Genomic DNA, 24270 nt, shown 5'->3' on the forward strand with positions numbered 1-24270 from the left:
GGCACTTCCATCGAATCTGCCTCTCATGCCTTGGAAAGCCTACCCATCATGCCTTTATCATCATGGTGGTTATCCTTTCTGGGGAAATGTTGGGTCGGCCTTATGAAGACTAGAACCAGAGCAGGAGCGGTCTGCAGCTAACTGAACCAGGAATCAAACTATCCTGGCTGTGATTCACTGGAACTCTGTGACATTTGAGTGGGATGTCTAACCTTGCTATGTCTTTAGTGTAACTAAAATCTTTTTTAGTTTACATGAGGGCAGAAATGGCTGTGAGGATCCTGTACGGTGGATTTTTTCTAAATTCGCTTTGGCTTGTGGGGTTGTGCCTACATGATGTGAGATATTTGTGCACCATTAGCGTTGTTTCAGAAAGCTGAGAATGAATCTTTCTCACGTCAGGATAGTTTCATTTGTTTATCACTACGTCCATGGTTTACTATTGGCATTCACTTTATTCTGTTAATAAGCCATTCTGCCCTCAAATAAGTGTGATTGACGTAGTCTGTTTCAGTCCTTCACAGATTTTAGTTTGAAGTGATAATTGAAGTGTTTTGGTACAGATACTGATTTAATACAGATATGTTAAGTGGCAAGCAACAGGGTAAAGAAACCACTATCCCCTCCTGTAAAACATCTCTTTAAATAAAAATTCCTCATGCCAATCCATGGAGTTTTCTTTGAAGAACCTATGGTGACACTAAGCAGACCTAGCTAACTAGAGTTTCAAGAAAAGGTAACCCACAAGAGTTGTGATTTCAGAAATTAAAGTGTACTGTCAATGTTTTTCTAGGTGCGTGGGAGAAACTTACAACCTTGTCATCTAGGTTGTGAACAAATGAAGACCAATTAGTTCCTTTTTAGGGAACTCGCATTCCCTGCACACTGTCTATGGCTGAGAGCCAAACTGTTATTCTAAATTGGTAAAGAAGGATTCAGAATGCAAGGTGCCTACTTAACTACTTCACAATTTAGAAATAATTTTATACAGTTTTATGAAGGGTCTTTAAACAATCAACAATTTGTTGCAGACTACACAAACAATCCAACAAATGATTCAAATGACCATTCAATACTTCAAATAATACAGAAATGTATTACACATGTAGCCGAACGCGTTTCAAGTATAACTCTTCATCAGGGGCGAGCAATCGCAAATCTATCAACAAAAAAGTGAAAACAAAACTTGATAAGTCCAATGTTTGTATAAATATATCATCCTTTGTTGAAATATATAACCATTGTTACTTGGGAAAACATTTATCATTAAGATCAAACAGGTCAAATATTTTTCTTAGTAAGACTAATCCAGTGCTTAATCATCCTTAGGTCTACAGCCTAAATGCTATGTTGATCATCTTGATGGTTACCTCACATTTTAAACCATGGCTTTTAATCCTGGATAGTCAAAATTTGTATTGGTTCATAATTGTTTTCACATCAATGACATGTCGATTATAGAACATCCAGTTATGTAAAAATAAGCCAAAAAATGGGCTGACCTTCAACGTTGTCCACATAGTGCGTCTGAGTGTAGTTCCAATAGCAGTTCAATATTGCAAATCTGTTATACAATCTTGAAATACACTCTCATTCATCTGAAAAAGATTTTAGATTTCAATAACCAAAACTCAAATTTCAAATTGATTTCTGAGTTAGAATTTGTGTCAAAGCGACCTGAAATTCTTACCATCTGAGTTCCTGAAGGTTTGCAGTGTTTTCAGGTGATTTAAGGAGGGATTGCAGTCTTATTTGTGTCAAAAGAAGGACCCAGCACATCTAAAAATGCAAGGGTAAGTATTCCTAGAATAGTGTACCATAAAAACTAAAGTAAAAATAGTAAAAAAGACCTGCAGGTAAAGGTGAGGTCTGTATTGTCAAGAGTAACTTACTTGTGAATGTGGTCCCGTAGAGGTGAAGAACAGCAGTGAACAGATGCATTCTCTCAGTGCAGCTTATTCTGATGTGAAAAATTGCGACTATATATACCAGCAAATATCTATGACGTCATCACCCGCATGCACGTGTGGCGTCACATGTAAATAATCCATGATTGATCAAGTAATGATCACGCACAGGTGCAATGTTAAAGTCTCTCAAAATTCAAAAAAAGCCTTTTTGTGGAAGCAAGGTTTAACAAATTATACTTACCCTGATGTCATTAGGCAACCATGGTTAATTAACTGCTCTAGTATGTGGCTAAAATTGATGGTGTCTTGAGGGAGATTTCTTGTTATAAAGCAATTCAGTCTGACGGTTGCAAAACTTACTCTAATCACTCATTTATTAGGCATAAAGTTCCCCCTCATGAAGTTGCCCACATCAATAATAGTAAGAACTCTTGTAGCAAACAAAAGATCATTAAATATAGAAATCAGAACATTATCATCTTCGACTTCTTGTACATTTCTACCTGAAAACGTAATTCACAATAGAAGTGCAATAAGAATATTTAAAAACAAGATGCATAAAGAAAAAAGTAATTTGCACATTGGGCATTGTGGGACTTGAGTCCCCAAAGTACTAGGACGAGGAAGAGGGATATGGAGGCACTAAACTGCTAGGTGCAATTCAGTGATCCTAATGGACCCACACCTGAGAGGGTCTTGTGCGTATAAAAGGCTCAGGTGCAGGCCATTAGGGGGGATATAAGGTGGAGTGTCTTCAGTGGCAGCAGAGGAAACTGAAAAGCAGAGATGAATAGCCACCTCTATTGCCAAAGCGGATGATGGTCCTGAGAGTCTCCAAACCTAAAGGCTTTGTATGCAGAGGGTGTGCAGCAGGAATCGCTGCTGTGGAAAGCTTTTCTAATTTTGATGACCCCGACTGCAGAGCTGGCGCAGCGGGAAGCATGAGTTGGAAAAGCTTTCCCCTGCGTAATTCGTGCGTAGGTGGCAGGCGAGCACCAGAGTGTTTGTGGAGCGAAGAAAGCTCCTCTACCAACTGTCGTGGGCCACGGGAGCTAAAGAAAAGAAGTTTACCATGTGGAGCAAAGTGGAAGAAGCAGAAGGCACAACGAACGGATGCGTATGCACCACCCGGTTAGTCCTCTGTTATATGACCCTGGAATGCTCTGTAATAGTCTGCTAGCCTCAAACAATAGTTTGGAATACCAAACTTGTGATAAGAAGTTAAAGGGGGCAGAAGCGTACTAACTTTAAATACTGAACTGATACGAAGAAGCTAAAATGGCAGATGAAGAACTGTGGGAGCAGGCACGAAGATTGCAGTTATATTTCTAAAGGGATGAACAATTGCCAAAGTCCAGAAAGGGCATACTAAAGCCAGTTAACAAGAACCAGTATTACCAAAGCCAAAAGAGGGCCGTACTAAAATAAGCTAATAATAATCATCATTGCCAAAGCCAAGAGAGGGCAATAAAGAAACAAGCTAATTGGGAACCTTATGGCCAGAGTGAGATGAGGGTAATCATTGGAAAAGATCCAAACAAGCATTGGCAAAGCCCAAGAAGAGCAAGTGTGGGAGAAAGCCATTTTCAGCATTTGGTTGATGCACTATTGGGAACACAAGAGTGGCAGGAGAGCATCCCTTCTGATAGAAATCATTCAGAAGGGGAGGAGCACAACCTGCATTGCTTGTGGCAATCACAAGTGTGGAATAAACAGCACCAATGTGTTTCGTGTCTTGCCAAAAGAAGTAGTCAATACTGAAGTAGTTGGAAGTCAAACGACTTTACAAAGTTGTATGAAGCAAACTTGACCATAGAAGTACTTGTAGTAGTGTTAGAAGTGTCTTTAGTTCTGGCAGGTGATTATAGCAGGGCAGGGATCTTGTAGTGGTGGAGCTGGCAGGTGAGTGGACCAGGTAAAAGACATTGAAGTAGCGTGGTGTGGTTAAAAGCTTTGAAGAATATGTGTTGAACTCTTTGTTGTGAAGAGACCATTTTCTTTTTATTTCCAACCACTGTGAATTCATTGTTGTTGTTAAAGATGAACTGTGGAAGTATCTTTGTTTTCTAAGAAGTTGTCTGGATCTCTTTAATACAAGTGCAGAAAAAAAAAGTTATTTCTTTTGAACTGTTGGGAAGTCCAAGTGAGAGACTCTGGAGCTAGAAGAATATTGTTAACAGAACTTTGTTGTAGAATGGAACTTTCGTAATGTTGAACTCTTGGTTGAAAATCGTGCTTTGAATCTGGGAAAAGTATCTCACCCTGGTTACAAGAAGAGTTGTTTCTGCTATATTTGAATTGCCATATATCCCTTTTATAAGTTGGTTGTATGTACAAGTGAGCCACAGAGTCCTTTTGTTAGAGTGTTTCCTTTAGTTTATTTTGATAGGCAAGGAAATCCTCTTCACGGTAGGGGACAGTGAGGCGTTTATCCAACCTTTTGATTTAATAAAATGGCATCTTAAGAACAACCTTTATCAAGTTGTCTGCCTCACATTTCTGACCCCTCACATTAGGTAATTGTGAAATATGAATGATATTGAAGATATGATATATATTTTTCATCGATCAAGATTATTCTATTCTAAATCTAGTTATTTGACATTTTCTTATTTAAGAAAAATCCTATGTTTTCGTATAGATAGACCGTCAAAGTCTTTGTCTCCATTCTTAGGTATAATAGAAATATAACCATTAATGGTAGATCCATTTTGTAGAAATCTTGGTTAAACAAAGGTGTGAGATATATTAATCAAATTATTGCTGGAATTTATATACTTACCTTTGAAGAATTCTCTATCCCTAATGTTGCATTTAATCAGTATATTAATCAGATGAATGCCTGTTTGGATAGTTTAAATACTGAGGGTATGGACAGACTAACTATGGATCCAACCAGACTTCCATACATGGAGCACATCTATTTATTCAAATAATTTAATTGCTATAAAAAATTAAATAAAAGTCCTCCAATCTATAAATGGTCTTCAGAATTACAATGGGAGGCGGATTGTGAATTACAGTTCTATGAATTGACATGGTCTAAGATTAAGATTGTTTCATCTTCAGCAAACTTGACGCAAACTGTTCATAGAGCCATTTTAACTCTCGCTGGTCTGTTATTCTCGCATCAATTACTAATATGGAATATTTTATGCCTTTGTGTTCATTTTATCTTGTCTTTTAAATTTTTATTAATAATGTATTCTATTTAATAAATAATGCTTTTAATGTGTATTGGTCACCGGAATAAAGTGTCTCTGATGATTTGTATTGTGTGTTACTCAAGGTTCTGGCCTTTATTGAGCTGGTATTTTCTGTTTTCTAGATTGCACATTTTAAGATCCCGCGACACGTGCTGTTCGTTGCTGGGTTTCCACTCACTGTGTCTGGAAAGGTAAGAATGTACATGCAGGGGAATGAAAGAAATGAACAAGGGGAGGTTTAAAACACAGGTTGTGGTACTCCAGGAACAGCAGCAGGAACAGCAGCAATGCAAGCAACTTTAAAACTGACAAAATTGACAAAATTGACACCATATAGTAGGCAGTGGCAGTTAAAGGTTCCTACACGCATAAAACTGGTACTGCACAGTCTAATTACACACACACACACAAATACAGCCACCAGGTAAAGCACGGACAAACACACATCACAAACTTCCCTTCCACACCACAGTGAAGGAAGATTACGAAGCTTTCTTTACATTTAGAGTAAGATCCATGCATCCAGTAGCAGTGCAATCTCCTTTCAGACACCAATTAAGAGGTCTAAAAACCGACACCAGTTTGATTCCCTCACCCAAAAACAGGTATGTTGCATGCAGTGCAGCAGTAGTGCAAATGTTCCACGCACACACACACAATGTTCAGCACAGCTCACACCGCAGAAGTACAGACCTCTGTGACACACAACCCACAACTATTGAACAGTGACCATTAATGTGAGGTTCGGTCGCAGACAAAACACACGCAGTGGAAGCTTCCCTCACTTACACAACAGGTGCAACCCAGAAGTGTCTACTTACTGAGCTCAATGCAAGCTTCTCTCAAACAGAGGAGAGGAAAAGCATAGACCTCGGCAGGTAGATCCCCCAAGCAGTCCACAAGGCATTCTCCTATACAGAAAAGCCATAGCAGAGCAGTGAAAGCCCAGAAACAAAATGTGCAGCCGCAAGGCAGGCGTCTGTCAAACTGTGGATAGTGTAACATTAGTAGCAGCAGTGAAAACCTCCCTACATGATACAGACATGACATCACGAGCAACCGCACAAGCGTACCTCAATAGGGTAAAGGATGGACAGTGGTGATGCAAGCTAATCTCACACACATAACTGAATAAACACTATCAAAACTGCCTGTTTTTCCCACATACTGAACAAGATGAGAAGGGTGAAAGCTTCCCTCGAACATGGCAAAGAAGCAGTACTGCAGAAGAAAGCTTAGCAGCCGCGTGTACAACCTGTATTCAGGAGCAGTCAAACAGCCACTAGACACAGCACTATTGTTCTCTTAGGATTCAGAGAATTTTCTGGACATTGTCATACTGAATGTCCAAAGTAGAGGTGACATCCACTTTGTCCGGGCTTAAGCCTATGGTGGAGTGGTCCTCCCCATCATTAAGGGAGACTGGATTTCCCTGACTAAGTGGTCACCACTATATTGATTTACAGACTTCGCTTCCTTCGCCAGAACAGCTCATCCAGTCTTTGACATCCAGTGCATTTCCCTTTTCCAGGTCCTAGAGTCTTCATATGGCTCAGGAGCATCACTGCTTATTGCATTTCCAGTTTATTCACTTCTTCCACAATGAGAACATTTTTAAGGATATCATCCGGGACGCCATGCAGCAGCTTCCCTCTGCTCCTTCACCGCCACTGCCTGCTACTCCTAGGGTCCTCTTCGCCTCTTAATCTTTCACCTGTGTACCTCTGCCACTGATGCCTCCCAAGCCTCTGCCCATTGCACCATCAACACCACAACCTTCGTAACAACCTTGTCAATCCTCCACTCATTACACAAGGGCTGATCTGATGTAACTGCAGGACAGCCAGTGGATCCAGCTACTCAGGATGCGGAAATGCAGTTCAATCAAGGACAGAAGCTCTGGTGGCAGTGTTGTCCACAAGCCCATGCAGCAGGGTGGTTTGCAGGAGGCTAAGGAGTTCTGGTAAGCCCTGCACTTTGTGACAAAAGACTTGAGGCTACATTCTATGCCCCTCCAGATAGGAAATCTACCATGGGTTCCAATCCCCCTCCACAATCGATTTAATGCTCAGCGACCTTAGCTGAGGGCCGTTCCCTAGTCGTCGTCTTGAACTTCTTTTACAGAATCAGGTAGAGAGGAAATAGCCTTCAAAGCATGGGGTTAAAAGTCTATTCAGATAGTACTGTATATTTACAGCAGGCAAATGCTGATTCAATCAAGATAGCCTGCAACTGGAGACCCTAGGAAGGCCGCCTCTGCTGTACCACCTTTAGTCAAATGACAGCGAGAGCAGAAAAATATCATTCATGTCTTTCCTGCTCCTCCTCTCCATAAATTCTGCAAATGAAGTACCACCTTCATGTGCCTACAGTAGTAAAATAAACATAAAGCCTTGTCTTAACCAGCTCCAGACCGCCAGTGACCCAATTACTTAATAGGCATTGGTGTAGTGGAGGTGCTGGTTGGTACTGTGGACATGTGCCAGGAGCTGTGTTCCCTGCCAAGGATGTGGAGGGTGAAATCACTGTCACCTCGGGGGCTGCCTCTCCTTACAGCATTGTTTCTGGCTGGGCCTGATCCTGCCACCTCTGAACGCCGCAGCAGCTCTGTCAGTGCCGAATGGACAAAATCAGTTTTCAGCGGGGAATAGTGGTTTCGTCATTTTTCAAAGTTCCACATTCCTCATGCCTCTGCATGCTTGGTACCCCAAACAGTTCAGTGTCTCAAGGTTTCATCTTGGAGCACAGAACTCTGAAAGAGAGCAGCTTTCTTTGGTGCTGCACAGCTTCAACACACCAGAGCATTACCTTTCTATGGCATCATTCTTATTAATCCTTCCATTGAATACACATTTTCTTAGAAGATGTTAACACACTTGCAGTGAAGCCAAGTTTGGTAATCAGAAGACCTGCCCTTAAATCCTCTTTGTCATTAACTCAGAAGTTAGGTTGTCAGTCCCATACCTCGACAGGGACAGACAGGGCTCTTCTTCGAGTGGATGTCCAAAGAAGAGACAAAGGTCACCCAAGTCCTCCTTGGGAGATTGGCTATGTGCGATAAGCCAACAAGATGCTTATTCATACATCAAGATTCTTACATGCGCACAAAGATCTGATCTGCACATTGTAGGTTCCATTGTTTCGCCAGGAAGAGTCATTTGTTTTAGTTGAAAGTCCTGCCCTTTGGTTTGAGCTTTGCTTCTAGGGTTTTCACCAAGGTCATAACAGTAGTGACGGTCAACTTGAGAAATCGGGAATACACATACAACCCTACATATGCCACTGGCAGCTTCGAGTAGCATCAGGCAACGTTGGTTTTCATGTATGCACTGAGCCTGTCAATCAGTTGGAAAAAATCAACCATTGCCAACCTTCCAGCAGAATTAATTTGTAGGGCTCATGTGCAACACAGCCTATGCAGAGCCTTCCCTCTTCAGGCGAGGATTCAGGGTATTGATTTAGTCTATGTGGAGATTTGCATTTCATCTCATGTTGCTGCAATCTTATTTCAAAATGTCTTTTGCTTAATAACTTCTTGCATGCTCATGCTACCATATGCAAGACTGCATATGAAAGAAATGCAAGTGCATTCGGTGAGTCACTGGCCCTCGGAATCGATCATATGAAACCTTTGCTGGTTAATGAAGGACAACTTGATATATGTCTGCTTTCTTCTGGACCAGGATGCGCCTATCTCTGTAAATTCACCTATTACAGGATGTGGAATTATATGAGGGGAGCTATAGATACACTATCTTTGGGCATATTTTTCTTGAAGCACAAGGCAATTGTTCTGGCTTTCTTCGCTCAGTTGAGGGATGCTGATTGATTGTGACAGATAGAAATACTGCATTGTTGACTAACCAGGCCTTTCCCTCAACTTTGCTATCTTGCAAATGATATCTGCAGTTGGTGCATTCAGCACAGTACACACCCAGTTGCTCCTCATCTGGTGGGGAAATTGAAGCTACAAGAGGGCATAACAGTAGTGACGGTCAACTTGAGAAATCGGGAATACACATACAACCCTACATATGCCACTGGCAGCTTCGAGTAGCATCAGGCAACGTTGGTTTTCATGTATGCACTGAGCCTGTCAATCAGTTGGAAAAAATCAACCATTGCCAACCTTCCAGCAGAATTAATTTGTAGGGCTCATGTGCAACACAGCCTATGCAGAGCCTTCCCTCTTCAGGCGAGGATTCAGGGTATTGATTTAGTCTATGTGGAGATTTGCATTTCATCTCATGTTGCTGCAATCTTATTTCAAAATGTCTTTTGCTTAATAACTTCTTGCATGCTCATGCTACCATATGCAAGACTGCATATGAAAGAAATGCAAGTGCATTCGGTGAGTCACTGGCCCTCGGAATCGATCATATGAAACCTTTGCTGGTTAATGAAGGACAACTTGATATATGTCTGCTTTCTTCTGGACCAGGATGCGCCTATCTCTGTAAATTCACCTATTACAGGATGTGGAATTATATGAGGGGAGCTATAGATACACTATCTTTGGGCATATTTTTCTTGAAGCACAAGGCAATTGTTCTGGCTTTCTTCGCTCAGTTGAGGGATGCTGATTGATTGTGACAGATAGAAATACTGCATTGTTGACTAACCAGGCCTTTCCCTCAACTTTGCTATCTTGCAAATGATATCTGCAGTTGGTGCATTCAGCACAGTACACACCCAGTTGCTCCTCATCTGGTGGGGAAATTGAAGCTACAAGAGGGCTCTTTGACCAGGAATCGTCAGGTTCCTCAGATCTATTTGCTCTCCCTTCTAGTACTTTACAAAAACTTCCATTTCTGGGGAAAATCATTGGTTAATCTTTTGAGACTCCGTTCAAAAGAATTCCCACAGTTAGGGCTTTGTAGGGGCCAGGAAGCAGACTCCTTCATCAACATGTTTCTGATTACAATGGTCAGACAGTTAGTGTATGCATTCTCCCCTCTCCTCTCATCTAATAGGTCCTCCTCACACTAAGGTTGGAAAGATATTTCTACATTTGGCACTAGGCAATTTATGCATATACTTCGGAAAGACGTTAATGGCTTTAGTCTCCTATTCAAAGTTTTCAAATATTGTATACTTTTTACTAAGAGACTCAGTCATCGGCCAGTCTGCTACCCACATTTTAAAATTAGCTTTCCCACCATTATACAGCAAAAGATCTGTAGAGATGTCTGCGTCAGCATTCATCAATAAACATTCTTTCTTCCAAACTTAGTGTATCTATGCTGATATACATTACTCCCTTTATTCTACTAAATCAGTAGGTTGGATCTGCTAACAGACATTTCCTGAAGAAAGGTAGTTGTTTCCAACCAACCACTGCCCTCAATGAAAGCAGACCCAATTCATACCCAATTAATGGCATGGGAGTACTCTTTGGGAGGTTCAGAAGGTGCTTCCAAAATACACCTTCTAAGTACTTCTAGTTAATTCTCTTAATCTATTGAGTAGAAGATATTGCGAGAGTGCATCCAACTGGCATTGAAGCCCAATAGCAGTCCGCTCTATCAATACACGGTAATCTGCATTGGACTGTGCTACTAGCCACCCGTGGGGCCAAGCATGGATTTTCTCCAAATAAAGGTTAATATCTGCTATAAATAGATTAAAAGGGGCAGGAGACAAGGGGCAGCTTTGCTTCAATCCTCTAAAAGTTGGGATAGGAGTAGATAAATCACCTTGCTGATTAAGGTGAATGCAAATCGAGGTATTTGTATAGAGACCTTGTATCAGTTCCAACAATTCATCCGGACGAGCCCAAGATTTCAACTTGTTCCATAGAGCCCCTCGGGGGACATTATCAAATGCCAATTTAAAATCAATAAAAGTCAGGCCAAGGGGAATTTTAGATTGAAATGCTCTGTTTAAAAAGGGACAATAACAATTCATTTAAAGAAGTCCCTATTACCTTCACAACACCTGATTGATTAAAATCATATATCTTTTAAGCTAAAATCCACTCATTCAATTTGGCAAGTAGCATGTCCCAAAAACATGCCCTTTGGATCTAATAATGCTATAGGGTGATAATTTGCTGGTAATGATTAGTCGCCCTTTTTTGAAGATGGGAACAACAATTGCTACTGTCCATGAGAGCGATTAAAATTTGTTAAAAGATTCATATTAAAATATTTGCACATAATTCTGCCTGTTTTTAACATGCCATTTGGCAGACCGTCCGGCCCAGGGGCTCTGGAGGTACTAATACGATTTATTATTTCTAAAACATCATCTTTATCACTCTTCAAAGACCATTTACAAAAGGGAGATATAGTTTTACATTCTCTTTCATACTCTTCATCCTGGAACAATTGCTGGAAATGAGCTACCATAATGCATTTGATATTGGATTCCTTTGCAGTGCCATTTGAAGAATGTCTTGTACTTTAAATAGTCTCCATTTTTTGGCTGTATTTTTAGACGCCATTGCTGCCTCTGCGTCCCATTGTAACTGGGCAACTTTCTGGCCTCTCAACCAACATTTGTACCTAAGTTTAATCTTCCAAATCTATCTGATACAAAGCCATATTGCAGTTTCCTAATTTCCCTTCTCATTAAACGCTTTTGCATTTTTATTCTTGTATCATAAACATGTTTATGATTAAAATCTACTCTTGTAGAATCAGCGGAACTGGTAGTAAATAATTGCATTATCTCCACATACACCCCCCTGGGTCAAACCCAATTCATCAAGGCTTTATTATACAATGAGATCAAGCTAATGTGAAATTTCTCTCATTTCTGGACATCCCATCGTAATCAATTTCTTTCTGGGGCCACCTGTAGCTTTGATTCATATCGACCACACTGGGGCGACTCCGGGCCAAACTGTCATGCGCGTTAGGCGCCTGCCTTCATGGAGACTATGGAGTACTTGGTGGTTTCTCTGCCATTGAGTGGTGCTGTTTCTTTCTTTCATTTCCTGGTGCAGCGTTCTAGCTGTTTGTCTGTGTTTGTTTACTTTTCCTTTTAACCACGCCCCTTTCCGCAACGCTTCGCATTGCAACCCTACCGCTTTCGCTTCTGGGTTCCCAGGCTTGTGTTTGCTCTCAGCCTTGTTCTGCCCTTCTTTCCCGTTTTCTTCTACCTTTCTGTTTCATGGCTCCCTGGGCCTTCCGGGTTTCATCCGCAGCCTTTCTATTTTCGCTCGTACCCATTCCTGCCTTCTTTTCGCTTCCGCTTTCTACGGCAATCTTCTTTTTTTCTCCCCTTATTCTGCTCCGTTCGGGTTCTTCGTTTTACTGGTGCCCTTTATTTTCCTTTCTTTGCTTACCTCCTTTGCGTTCCGGCATTCAGCTTACCTGTGGCTCCGGACTCCACGGCGCCCTGTCTGCTTCCACTTTGGAGAACTTGGAGTTGTCCTCCGATCCAAATTACCTGTAAAGAACTTTTCAGAACTGATCAGGAAGTTGGAACCGCCCACGCTTCTGACCACTATAGAAAACACTTACCTGCATACCCCACCGGTTTTCAGAGGCTGCTTTCCACACTCCACGAGAGTTTTCTGCCAATTTGGCTTTTTCCTCTATAAGGGCTCTCTCGAAACAGGGTCCTTTGCTGCCTCCTTTACGAAGGCATCATTGTGGCTTCCCTCCGGGGAAGACCATACCTCTTCAAAAAGAAAAGAAGAGACCGAAGAAAGAAGGAACAAAGTCAAGGCAGTTCGTCAGAAGAAGCAGGCGAGGAGGAGGGGGTGTTCGAAGAAAGTGATACGCAAGAAATAGATGAGAAGATTGATAGTCTTGACACAAGCTGCCAACCAGAGACCTGCAGAGCATGGTCGCTGGTTTGGATAAAGTTAACCGACATGTCCACTAGCTTATGAAGACAGTTCACAGAGACGAATATATAATTTATGGCCTGTTGGGTGTTTCGTCTCCAGGTGGGATTTGCCGGGGAGCACCGTTGAGCATTATTAGAATACTCTAGTCCACCAAAAACTTTAGGTCTCGAGATCTAGATTCAGCTGGGTTCTTTATCTGGGCTGGAAAATCAGTATCCAGCTCAGTACAGGTGACATTAAAATCAGCCCCGATAATAATTGAGGCAATAGATTGATCTTTCAAGCAGTGGTCTATGACCCTTCCCAGTGACTTTAAAAATCTGTTGGTTGAAATAAAGAGGGGGCTCCAGTATACATTACACAGGTCTATCTGGCCCCTACTTGAAGTGTCTACAGCTGGCCAAATTAATTTAGTCACCTGAATATAAAGGTTAGGCTCAAACCATTCCTGGAGGGTTATACTAGTATAATTTCTTTCTGCAGTTAACAGGCCTGGAGCTGATCTTTTTTTTACATTTTAAAGCTGGAACCAAGGCCACTGAGAAGCCATTGATAATGGGAGCAGTCGTGAAACAGGTCTCCTGGAGCAACAAAATGTCCTTACCCAACAGGGCAACACTATCCATTTGGAGGAGATGGGAACATCCTCTTGTATTCCAGGAGACCATCATCACTAAACTGTGTAGACCAGAATCTAGTTGGTTTCTGGTATTCCCATTAGACAACATTCCCGGCAACCAAGACCAAGCATAATGATCGACTTGGTGTGAAGGGCACATCTCGTCCTTAGACCTAGTAATCTGTAGTGGGCTGTAATATTTAGGCTGCGCAGTTTCACTGGGACCCAAAGAAGGTCGCCTAACTGACCCCACAAATTTAACTTTGGCCACTTTTCTTAATTCATAGCTCATAAGCGAAAATAAGTGTGCCACGTGTAGCAGAAAATTCAATACCAGCTTTGAACCTATATGTAAAAAGACTATGTCCAATCTATCTTCTGTGACAAATTCAATTTGTTCATTACCACCATATCGAATATTATGTAAATATGGTACTGCACCAATTAATTTAAAAACATTTAATTTATTTATAATCATCAATTCATTAGAGATTGGAAGTCTTTCCAACAGTAAGCACTCTGACTCTTCCTTAAATTCAAAACCAGTCAGTTTGGTCATTATTTCATTATAGAATTTGGGTGTAGACAATAAATGAAGACTCCTTCTTTTTTGTTCTAGAGTAAAGCAACTTACCCCCCCCCTGGAACCCACCCAGAAGTGAGTGAAGGGTCGATATTACCCTTCACAACTGTTGGGGGTGGACCCCCAGCACTGGGTTTTCAGTTGGATAGTGGCAGACACCAGCTGCAAACTTCTCATCAGGGGATTAGAAGAATAATCCATCGGGTATTGTGAGAGTTCCATTAGCGCTTCCATCTTCTCTTGTTCATTGAGTATGATAATTGTGTTTCTTCATTAGCACTTGACTTATGTTGAGTGGAGAGTTGTTGCTGCTGCAAATTATTCACTTTTTCCCACGCCTGCCTATCAATAATAGCCAGGGTAGAGGCGGTCAAGGCTTGTAGGAATTTTCTTGAGCCTGTAGCAGTCCATTTAATGGGGATCTTTTCATTTTTAGATTCTTTTGATTTTCTTAGCATCGCTGCGTTTTTGTTTCTTTGATGAAAAATGGAAACGTTTGTTTGGGGTCTTCATTCACCATTAGCACCTCTTGGTATTCCTGCAGTGAAGAAATTATCATGTTAAGGAGCCTGCACCTGCAGGGCCTGAAGAGAATTGCCCTTTGTTTGTAGTGACCCTTCTCGCTGGTATATCTCGGACCAGTCAATCCCTATTGGATTCACCAGCTCAACCTGTTTGGCGACAGACATTGGCATTATCGCCGCAGGTCATATCGACCCCTGACTGGAAACGTTATTTGTCATTATGGGCGGGTCTAAAGGCTTAGTTAGGTGAGCTGCCGTGATGTATGATATGATTTGGCATTTATAACGCGCCTAAACACAAGTGTTTCAAGGCACAACAAGGCAAGGGAGGGGGAACAGAAGGAAGACAAGAGACAACGATCTTACTAGGCCAGATGACGGGGAGAAGTACAGGGGTAAAGGGGGCAGGAGCAGTGCAGTGCATAGGATAAACAATAAAATAAATAAAGACAATAAATAAAATTGCGGCCAGCTGGTGGCAAGTGCACGGGTAAGTGTAGACATCAGGTGTCAAGTGCTGGTAGGGAGCTGTAGGGATACAGAAACAGTCACCGAGTGCAAGGGTTGCCGGGGGGGTGGGGCAGTGCAGGAGTGCAACTGGCAGGGAGGAGACCTTGGCCTGAGAACAGAGGGTAGCCAGATAACCAGTGCAGTTTCAGTTTCAGCCAGGAGAGCAGCAGGGGAGAGGAGGAGAGAAAGCAGAAGCAAAGAGGAAGGTCTTGAGGTGCTTCCAGAACCGGAGATGGTTCTCCTCAAGTTTCAAAGAGGCAGGGAGGCCCCAGCAGAAGAAAGAGATCTACCACCAACTTATTGCTTGGAGAAGCGACGGACCCTGAGGGAGTTGGAGGCGGATGAGTGAAGAACTCGAGAAGGAAGATCTTTTGGAAGAGAGAGTTGGAGGTATTGAGGCCGCAGGCCCCAGAAGGCCTTGTGGACAATGCAGAGGGTTTTGAACTTAATCCTCGCCGCCACGGGGAGCCAGTGCAGGGATTTCAGTCCTGGAGAGATACGATCCCTGGGATTGAGGCCAAGGACAAGTCTCGCAGTCCTGTTTTAGATGAGTTGCAAGGGCAGAGAGTAGAGGCAGGGAGATTAAGAATGTTACAGTAGTCCAGCCTAGAGAGAACCAGAGCTCTGGAGACCGTGAGCTTCTGGGGGAAGGAGAGGAAAGGAAGAATACCACTGAGGAGGTGCAGATGTTAGTGTGACTTCTTAGAGACGTCAGAGATGTGAGGAGAGGAGGAGAGTGTGGAGTCGAAGATGACCCAGAGGTTTTTAGCCTAACAGGTGGGAGCAGGAAGAGGGCTAAGAGAGGCCGGCCAGAGAGTGACAGGAAAGAAGGGAGTAAGTGTGCCGATGAGGAGAATCTCCGTTTTACTGGCATTAAGGCAGAGATCATTGGCGTGGTGGAAGGGAGCCTGAAAATGAGTTGAGTGTCATCCGCATAGCACTGAAAGTTGGGGCAGAGAGCGGCAATGCGGTAGGCAAGAAGTGCCAGGTATTAGCTGAAAAGCCAGGGAGCGAGGTTAGACCCATATGGAACACCACAGGTAGAGGTAGAGATACAGGAGAGGCAGGACCCAATTGGACCTGGTAGGGTTGATTGGAGAGGAAATAAGTCAGCCAAGCCAGGGCCTGATCGGTGATACGGGCCCTGGCTAGGTGATACCCAGGTTAATACGGACACGGTTGAGCAGGATGGCATGGTTAACCGTGTCAAAGGCAGAAGAGAGATGCAGTAAAATGAGGACACAGAATGTGTTGGAATCAAGGTTGGAGAGCAGGTCTTCACGGGTGCTCAGGAGAGCAGTTTCTGTGCTTCTGGTGGCTCTGAAGCCAGACTAATGGTCATGGAGGCGACCAACATATTTTCAGTGTGAAGAATAAGCTAGGAGATGACCAGCTTTTCTAAGAGTTGGCCAAGGAAAGGAGTGATGGAGATTGGGCGATAGTTAGCCGGACAGGAAGGGTCGGCAGAGGGTTTCTTAAGAAGAGGGTGCACAAGGGAGTGCTTTGGGGGTGGGGGGAAGACTCCAGTGGTGAAGGAGTGGTTGCAGAACTCAGCCAGAGCAGGAGCCAGGGCGTCAATGTGGTCCTTGATGGTTTTGGAGGAACAGGGGTGAACCAATTTTGACGAGACTTTCATAGATCATACTTGTCTAGAAACCTTGTCTGGGGAGAACAGGGGAAAGGCGAAGAAGGAGGGAGGAGGGGTGGCTGAAGAAGGGCCAAAGGAAGAGCAGTGAGTAGAGAGAAGAGGGGGAAAGGAAGAGCGAGAGGACAGGATGTCCTGAGTCTTAGAGATGAATGAGAAGCCAGTGCCATACAGAGGGCCTGAGAGCGGACCGGAGAGGTAGAGACTGCAGCAGGATTGGCCAGATCATTGCAGATTTTAAAGAATTTGGCCGAGTTGTTAGATGACACAGAGACGCAGGCTTGGATGTGGGCTCTCTTCTTGGTGCGGACAGAGAGCTGGTATTGCCTTTGGAGCAGGCGGCAGGCCAGTTTGTCAGAGGGTGTACCGGAAGCATGCCATTTCCTCTCAGCTACCCTGCACTTTCATTTAAGGGTGACGAGGTCTGAGTCATACCAAGAGTTTCACTTGGCTTTGGGCTTCAAGTGGATCCTCATGACAGGGGCAAGAACATCTAGAGTGTCAGATATAGCGGAGTGGAGCATGGAAAAGGCTGTGTCAGGGTATGAGTCAGCCAACGGGGGAGAGGGGTGTGAGAAAGTGACGGCGAAAGTCTCAACTTACACATGCTTCATGGGTCTGATAACCGAGAAGGTAGGTGGCAGTGCTGAGGTGGCAGTGCTGGAGTTGGCTTGGCCTGAGGAGTAGACAGGGTGAGCTGGGAGGAAAGGTGATCACTCCAGGAGAGAGGAGTGGTGCGAGGGAAAGGTCTGAAGAGATCAGAGCATCCCAAGTGTGCCAAGCTAAGTGAGTCGGGCCAGAGGGGAGAATAGAGAGTGAGAGAGAGAGTCGCAGAGGTCGCAAAAGAGTCCAGAAGAAGGACAGGAGGCATCCAGGTGGATGTTAAAGTCTCCAAGAAGGAGAAGTTGGGAGTTGTATGGTCGAGACCCGGAAGGAAGAAGGGAGGTCCGCCCACACAGAGAGGAAGGAGGAGATATGACCAGGTGGCCGATAGATGGTAGCCACAGTAAAGGAATGGCCAGGCAATCTTGATATACAGCCTGGGCCATAGAATGCAGAGTTTTTTCCAATATTGCTGATAAAATGTCCAGCTATTCGTATTCAGGATGCCTGGCTGTCAACTGAGCCGAGTTTACAATATTCTTCATCGAGGATTCAGCCTCCAGGAAACCTTGAAGGGACCATTGCTGAGTCTGTTATGTCATTATCTGCCAACCTGGAATGTGTTTGAGTAGATTCACTCGGTAGCAAGTCGCTTTTGGAAATGTATGCTGTTATTTTTGGGGTGGACACCATCACTACATTCCTTTTACAAGTGCCCAACACAGCCATTGAAGGTAATTGAATAGGTAATTGCGTGGGCAGTTCTATTAGCGAGCAGTCTCGAGAGGGAGCTGGCTTCGCCGGTACTGACAAGGGAGTCTCCCTTAGAGAAGAACACCAAGCTGACTGATGAAGCCATATCAGCGGTTAAAGCCCTTCGCTCTTTGTTTAAATCCGGCATTGCCGCTTTACTCCTCAAAGCATATGCGTAAGTCATTTGCGGGAGCAATTGGACAGGGAATCGTAATATCAGGTATTCCTGTTGATTGCTGCTATCTGTCACTTGCCGCCTCCACTTCAGAAAGTTATTAAGGTTGAATGACGGTCCAGTACTGCTAGATGTAAATCGCTGATGCAGTTTTTTCTCATAATTGCTGAAGGGAGGAGAGAAGCCAGCAGAGCCGGCTGCTCCCGCAGCACACCTTCTGACCACCACAGACCACTCTGTCACTCCACTCTGCGCGTTTCTGCTGCTGTTAAAGTTGATGCAGAGCTCCTGCTATGTATCTCCACCTGCAGGGTATACCCACTGAAAAAATACTCCAGCCAACAGTCTGAGCCACAAACAACATAGACCACTCTGTCACTCCATTCCACATCCAAACTTGATGTTTACTTTGCTACTATCCCACGGGATTAGCAAAGTCCCACATCCTTCTCTGGGTTTCAGTGGACTTATCTCTGCCCTGCGATGAGGAAGGTTTCCTCAGATGTCTGTTTCACTGATGTTGGGGTCCCGGACTTATCTCTGCCATGGAGGATACTTTCCTCCAATGCTTATTTCACTTAAGTTGGGGTCCCAGACCCTTGCTGGTGGTCAGCTGACTTATTTCTGCCACTGCTACGGGAAAGATTTCCTCGGGTACTCAGTGACTTATGTTGGGGTCCCAGACCCTTCTCTGGTGGTCAGTAGGCCTATCTCTGCGACTGCTACGAGGAAGATTCCCCAGATGCTTTCTTCACTTATATTAGGGTCCCAGACCCTTGCCTGGTGGTCAGTGGGCTTTTCTCTGCCACTGCTATGTGGAGGTTGTCCTTGGATGCTGGCTCCCCTTATATTAGGGTGCCAGATCCTTCTCTGGTGATCAGTGGGCTTATCTATGCCACTGCTACGAGGAAAATTAGTTTGGACATATGGCTGACCGTTCTTTGGCCCAACAGCCATATCACTGCTCATGAGCCGAGGGAGAATCACCTAACCCTGCCCTGCTTGCACCCTTGTGTCCCCGCTGGGTCTCCCGTAAAACCCGTTACCTTCATTAAGGATTCGGTCTGTCACTGGGGCTTCCTGGGAATGAGGTTAGTCTCTCTGGCTCTTCAGGCTGCACTCCTCTGCTCTCGCTGCACCACAGCGTCTCATTGTGCAGCTTTGCTCAGCTCTGATTCTTCTCGGTCTCGCCCCTGGGTCCATTCCAGCGAGACCCCTGGAGGACTCTCTCAGCTGCTCCCCAGCATCTTCTGCTTTTCTCTTTCTCAGGTCTGTCATTCAGGTTTGAAATGCCCGCAGGTGACAGTCTCCGCCTCTGCTGCTTCTCCCGGCTGGGCTTGACAAGTTCTATAGTCCATCACTTCTTCTTATACATTGTTGCCAGTCCCTTATTTCTTTTGACACCTTGCTATTTATGCCTCCTCCGGGCCACCTCGTGCCAGTACTAGCATTGTTAGTAATCTTCATGTCTTCTGTGCTCTACTTTGTCCTGATATTTTCTGTTTTGGTTGTATCCCAAGTACTACAGTAATGCATTGGTCTACTCTCAAGGAAGTGGCTTGGAATGGAGGGGGATGGGGTGGGGAACGTCAGGTGTGATGTTCAACGGGCTGTACACAAGGTGATAGTCCTTGTCCCCAGAACGGGAGTCCATCCCCATGAGGTCTTCCCACATTACACCACCCCTGTTGGGTGTCAGTCACACCTCCCTAGTGTGACGAATCCTTGATGCGGTCGCTTCTCCCATAGTGGGGGCCCCTTCTCATAGAGCCAGGGCGGTATTGCCACAGTTCAATAATCCCCCTGGGGGTGGTGTACCATGGGAGGATCACATGGGGAGGGAAACCCCCTTTGGAACGAGAGACGACACACGAGGGAGAACACAGTATTTACCCACCCCTTCACAACCTCCCTCACCCTCTTACCCCATAGAAGATCCTGTAGCCCCCTACACTTCCACCTCCTTAACACACTTCCATCTCCTTAACAAGTACTGAGACGAAGGAAGAACATCAGTACCTCAGTGAAACATGGCAGTGAGGATACAGTGACAAGGAAGATGCGCGGAGTGATGAGGAATACTCCAAACCTGGATTGCAGAGGAACAAACGTTCCTAGGCGCTACTTGCATGAAAAGTCATTGACCCTGCACATACGCACACTTAGGATTCTGTAAGTGTTAGCCTGAAAATTGTGTGCACAGCAGGTGTCAGTTTCTGCAGAAGATGTCCTGTACAGGGAATCACAAGTCAAATAGTTCCAAGATGGCAGACAAGGGTTCAACGACTAGGAGAACTGCATTGCAGTCCGCTAGACAGTACACCGAGGCTGGGGTATCTGTAGTTTAAGCAAGGTATACCCAATGACAGGACATACTCCCAGTGCCTACACAGCTATTTGTATCACAACATTATCCCATGCAGCCACAGCTCCACTCCACTAGAAAAGAGGATTGGAGCAAAGGGGTAGATGTGGAAGTTAGATATTGGAGTTCAGAGGTGCCGGGTATAGTGCAGGGTATAGCATGGTGGTGCTGCAAAGATGAGAAAGAGGGAGTAGGAGAGAAATGGAGTGACAACAAGAGAGCAGATGGAGAAGGTGGGAGAATGGAGTAGATGAGAGGCGAGACAGTGGAGTGGAGGTGAAGAGATAGAGGAAAACAGGGGGAGAGTAAAAAGAGAATATCAAAAGTGGCTGCAAGTAGAGCGAGAAAACCAGAGCAGAGAAAGAGAAGCATAGAGGAGTTGGGAAGGATACAGATACAAAGTAGAGGATGTTCGTGGAGCGAATACATGAGTAGATGGAAAGCGGAGAGGTGAAGGGGGAGAGAGAGAAGCTGAAGAAAAAGGGAAGGTGCCAGAGTGAAGATGATAGAGACTAGTAGGAGGGAGAGAACATATCAGAGCGCAATGGCGAGACAGAGGGAAGAGAGGACAAAACACAAATGGGATGGAGCAGAGAGGTGGACCAAAGAAAGAGAAAAGGGAGAGGGCATCACTAGAAAGTCGGTCTTCAGGAGGATAGAGAGATCTCAGGTTGCCAGCTAAGACCTTCAATGCCGGATAGTGGAACTTGCTTTTTACATTCAGAAGTGGCAGATTAAAATCTCCTACGGTCTCACCATCCATGCAATTTCCCATACTGGCCCCACCAAACCCCAGGTTAAGAAACGTGCATGCCACTATAAATCCCAGAGGCTGAGAGTAACTATTTCCTGCTAAGGAGGTAGACCTGACCTACAGAAGAAAGTAAATGACAGGCTCCATGGACCTAACGAAAGCCGAAGTTGTTGTAAACCCTAATAACCATATTGTGGGACCCAGTAACATTTAAATTCCTCTTATATTGTGTGATATGATATGGCATTTGAGGTGGCTTGTTGATATGATATCCAAACAAATACTGAAAGTGAACTTATACCTGCTGTTGAGTCACCCCTTACCCTTCAGCCTTGATATGTTACAAACCCTGAGAAGCAGCAGAGAACCTGAGCCTAAGAGGTTCTAAAGACCCTGAGAAGAACTTTAACCTAAAAGGCGCTAAGAACTGTTGGAAGAAATTGAGCCCAAGAAATACTGAGAAGCCTGAAATGTAATGCCAGAATAAAGCAGCCTACATTGGTACATCTGATAGCTTTTTTTCTGATGCTTGTTACTCTGCTTAGAATCACATGTTATGCATATAGTCTGACATCCAGTGGTCGCCACAGAGTATTGCATCTTGTCTTTCAGGGACCAAAGGGGACGTCGGCATAGGCGTGTCTGTAACACTATCCCTATTGTGACGTGTAGTGTACCCAAAATGCAGAGCTCTTTCATAAGAGGCTTCGTTATCACTTTGTCTATCGACTTTGTCGATGACCCCATTAAGTAATTTCGACGGTGGTTCCTGCACTTCGCCGAAGACTGCGGTGGACTTTTTGATGCCTAAGATCTGCTGGCAGAGCCGTCCATGTGGCCAGGCCCACTGGGCGGCCTACACAGTAGGGAGAGTGGGGTCAGGGTGGCCATATCCTTTCAGCTATGTCTCTCCTCTTTCCCCCTCTTTGCAATCTAGGTCTGGTCATCGCATTTATTGCCTTTGCCTATGGAAAGGACACCATTTAGGTTTTGCCCCTCTTGCAGGGCCACATATCCTTGGAAGGACGAGCACTCTAAGTGCAATAATTGTCTTCCCCTTGACCACGATGAAGCGCGGTGCGTGGCCTGTAAGCTCCTGTGCCCTAAAATGATTAAGGAGCACCGCGTTAAGCGGTGGCCGGCCTGCGGCATGTTGTGGGCTGGATCTTCTTCACCCACTGCTGCACCCGCCAAAAGTGCCGGGGGTACTAGTGATGACCAGGCATCCATGTCTGATGCCAACAACCTCATGACGGACACTCCTATGTCCGCCACGCCCGTCCCTGACCCCGCTAGGCCTGACGCGAGTCACGCTATAGGGATAACACCCGACAACAGGGGCGTACAAGCTCAAAGCCACGCTAAACACACAACCCCAAACCCAGTTTCGACAGTACTGTCGAAACGGGTGAAAGCGCCAACAGGACTGCCGAAAATTTCAACGGAATCCTCTGATCTTGAATATCAATGGCCTTCCCCGCATTTGCAGCAGCGTCTTGCGACTGGGCCTTCTAAACAAAAGGGCGCTACTTCCAAACCACATTCAGCCGTCAAAGCATGCGTAGTTGATGCTCCGATGCCCCGAAGGCCCCGGTGGGAGAAAAGTCTACCGCTAGGCCTCCTCGTCAACCGGCACATCGCCCCAATTCGCCGAACTTCTCCGAAAGCATCGCTATGGCTGCTTCGGCAGTGGGGCTGAAGGAGAGGTCTAAGGAGATGACGAAGCCCAAGGAGCAGGCCGCGGACACGTCGAAAGACGCACCTCAGCACCCCGATGCTCGCGAGGACTACGAAGATAGTTCTGTGCCTTTGTCTAGAGCTATTGGAGACAAATTTCAGCGCCATAGCGAGGAAGATGAACATTTTCCACCCTTCTGGTTCATCTAGATGGACCAGAGAAAAATTCGAAGGTTGTATGGACAGGTTGGAGAAGTTTGACTCGTTTTCAGAGCAACCTACCCCCAAGTGACCTCGGAGGACCCTCCCTCTGTGCCCGATTCAAATTTTCTAGAAAAAGTAGGACCTTCTCAGGAGGATTACACTCCCATCCATCCTGAAGACGAGATCCAGATGGACACTTATCAGAACATTTATGATGAGGAGGAGGATACTAACTTCCTACAGAACTACACTGTGGATGACCAGGCAGATCCCACAGGAGACTGGGAGGACAGTCACCAGGGTGAGATGGAACCATGGGCACTCCCAACTCACGACCCTGATATCCTATGTTTGGATTCCCCTCGTTCCACTCTGGCCCGCCAGGCTTCCCCAGTGGGCGATCAGTTGGCGTCCAACACTATATTGAGGAAGGTGGCTGAATACTTTCAAATAGTCACCCAGGAGGCTTTACCGGAACAGGACTTTGTGGAAGATATCCTCAAAGAAAAGCCCCCCTAGAGCCAGGCCATACCTCTTCTCAATTCTATCAAGAGGAGACTGGCTCCTTACTTGATCACGCCAGCCCAGACTAGGCAGTAAATCCAAGGGTGGAGAAATAATTTTGGGAGGATCTGATAGTTGTCTCGCCAGCCCTCGTTCTCTCTCTGCATTGGGGGACGAGGGAAAACCTCTTGAAGGGGAAGACCTTCCCCACCCCTGCAGTAGAAGCCACTCTCACGACAGACGCATCTCTCACGGGTGGGGGGCTCATCTGCTACAGCAGACAGCGCATGGAGTGTGGTCCCTTCAAGTAGCGTCCAACCACATAAACTTGTTAGAGCTATTGGCAGTATTCAAAGCACAAAAGGCCTTTCAGACACAGCTACAGGGGAAGACGGTTCTGATCTTGACAGACAGCACCACAGCCATGTATTACCTGA

The 24270-nt window shown here is 44.9% G+C and overlaps 1 protein-coding gene across 1 annotated transcript in view; it reads left to right on the forward strand.

Moving 5' to 3' along the window:
* Positions 1–24270, forward strand: part of ACSF2 (acyl-CoA synthetase family member 2) — a 1184899-nt gene that overhangs the window by 1141063 nt on the left and 19566 nt on the right. The window contains exon 15 of the mRNA XM_069654880.1: positions 5239–5307. Within this exon, the coding sequence (XP_069510981.1) occupies positions 5239–5307 (69 nt within the window). The remainder of the gene's footprint in view (positions 1–5238; positions 5308–24270) is intronic.

This window comes from Ambystoma mexicanum, chromosome 3q (assembly GCF_040938575.1).
Source record: "Ambystoma mexicanum isolate Mex_15411 chromosome 3q, UKY_AmexF1_1, whole genome shotgun sequence".
Classification (NCBI taxonomy): domain Eukaryota; kingdom Metazoa; phylum Chordata; class Amphibia; order Caudata; family Ambystomatidae; genus Ambystoma; species Ambystoma mexicanum.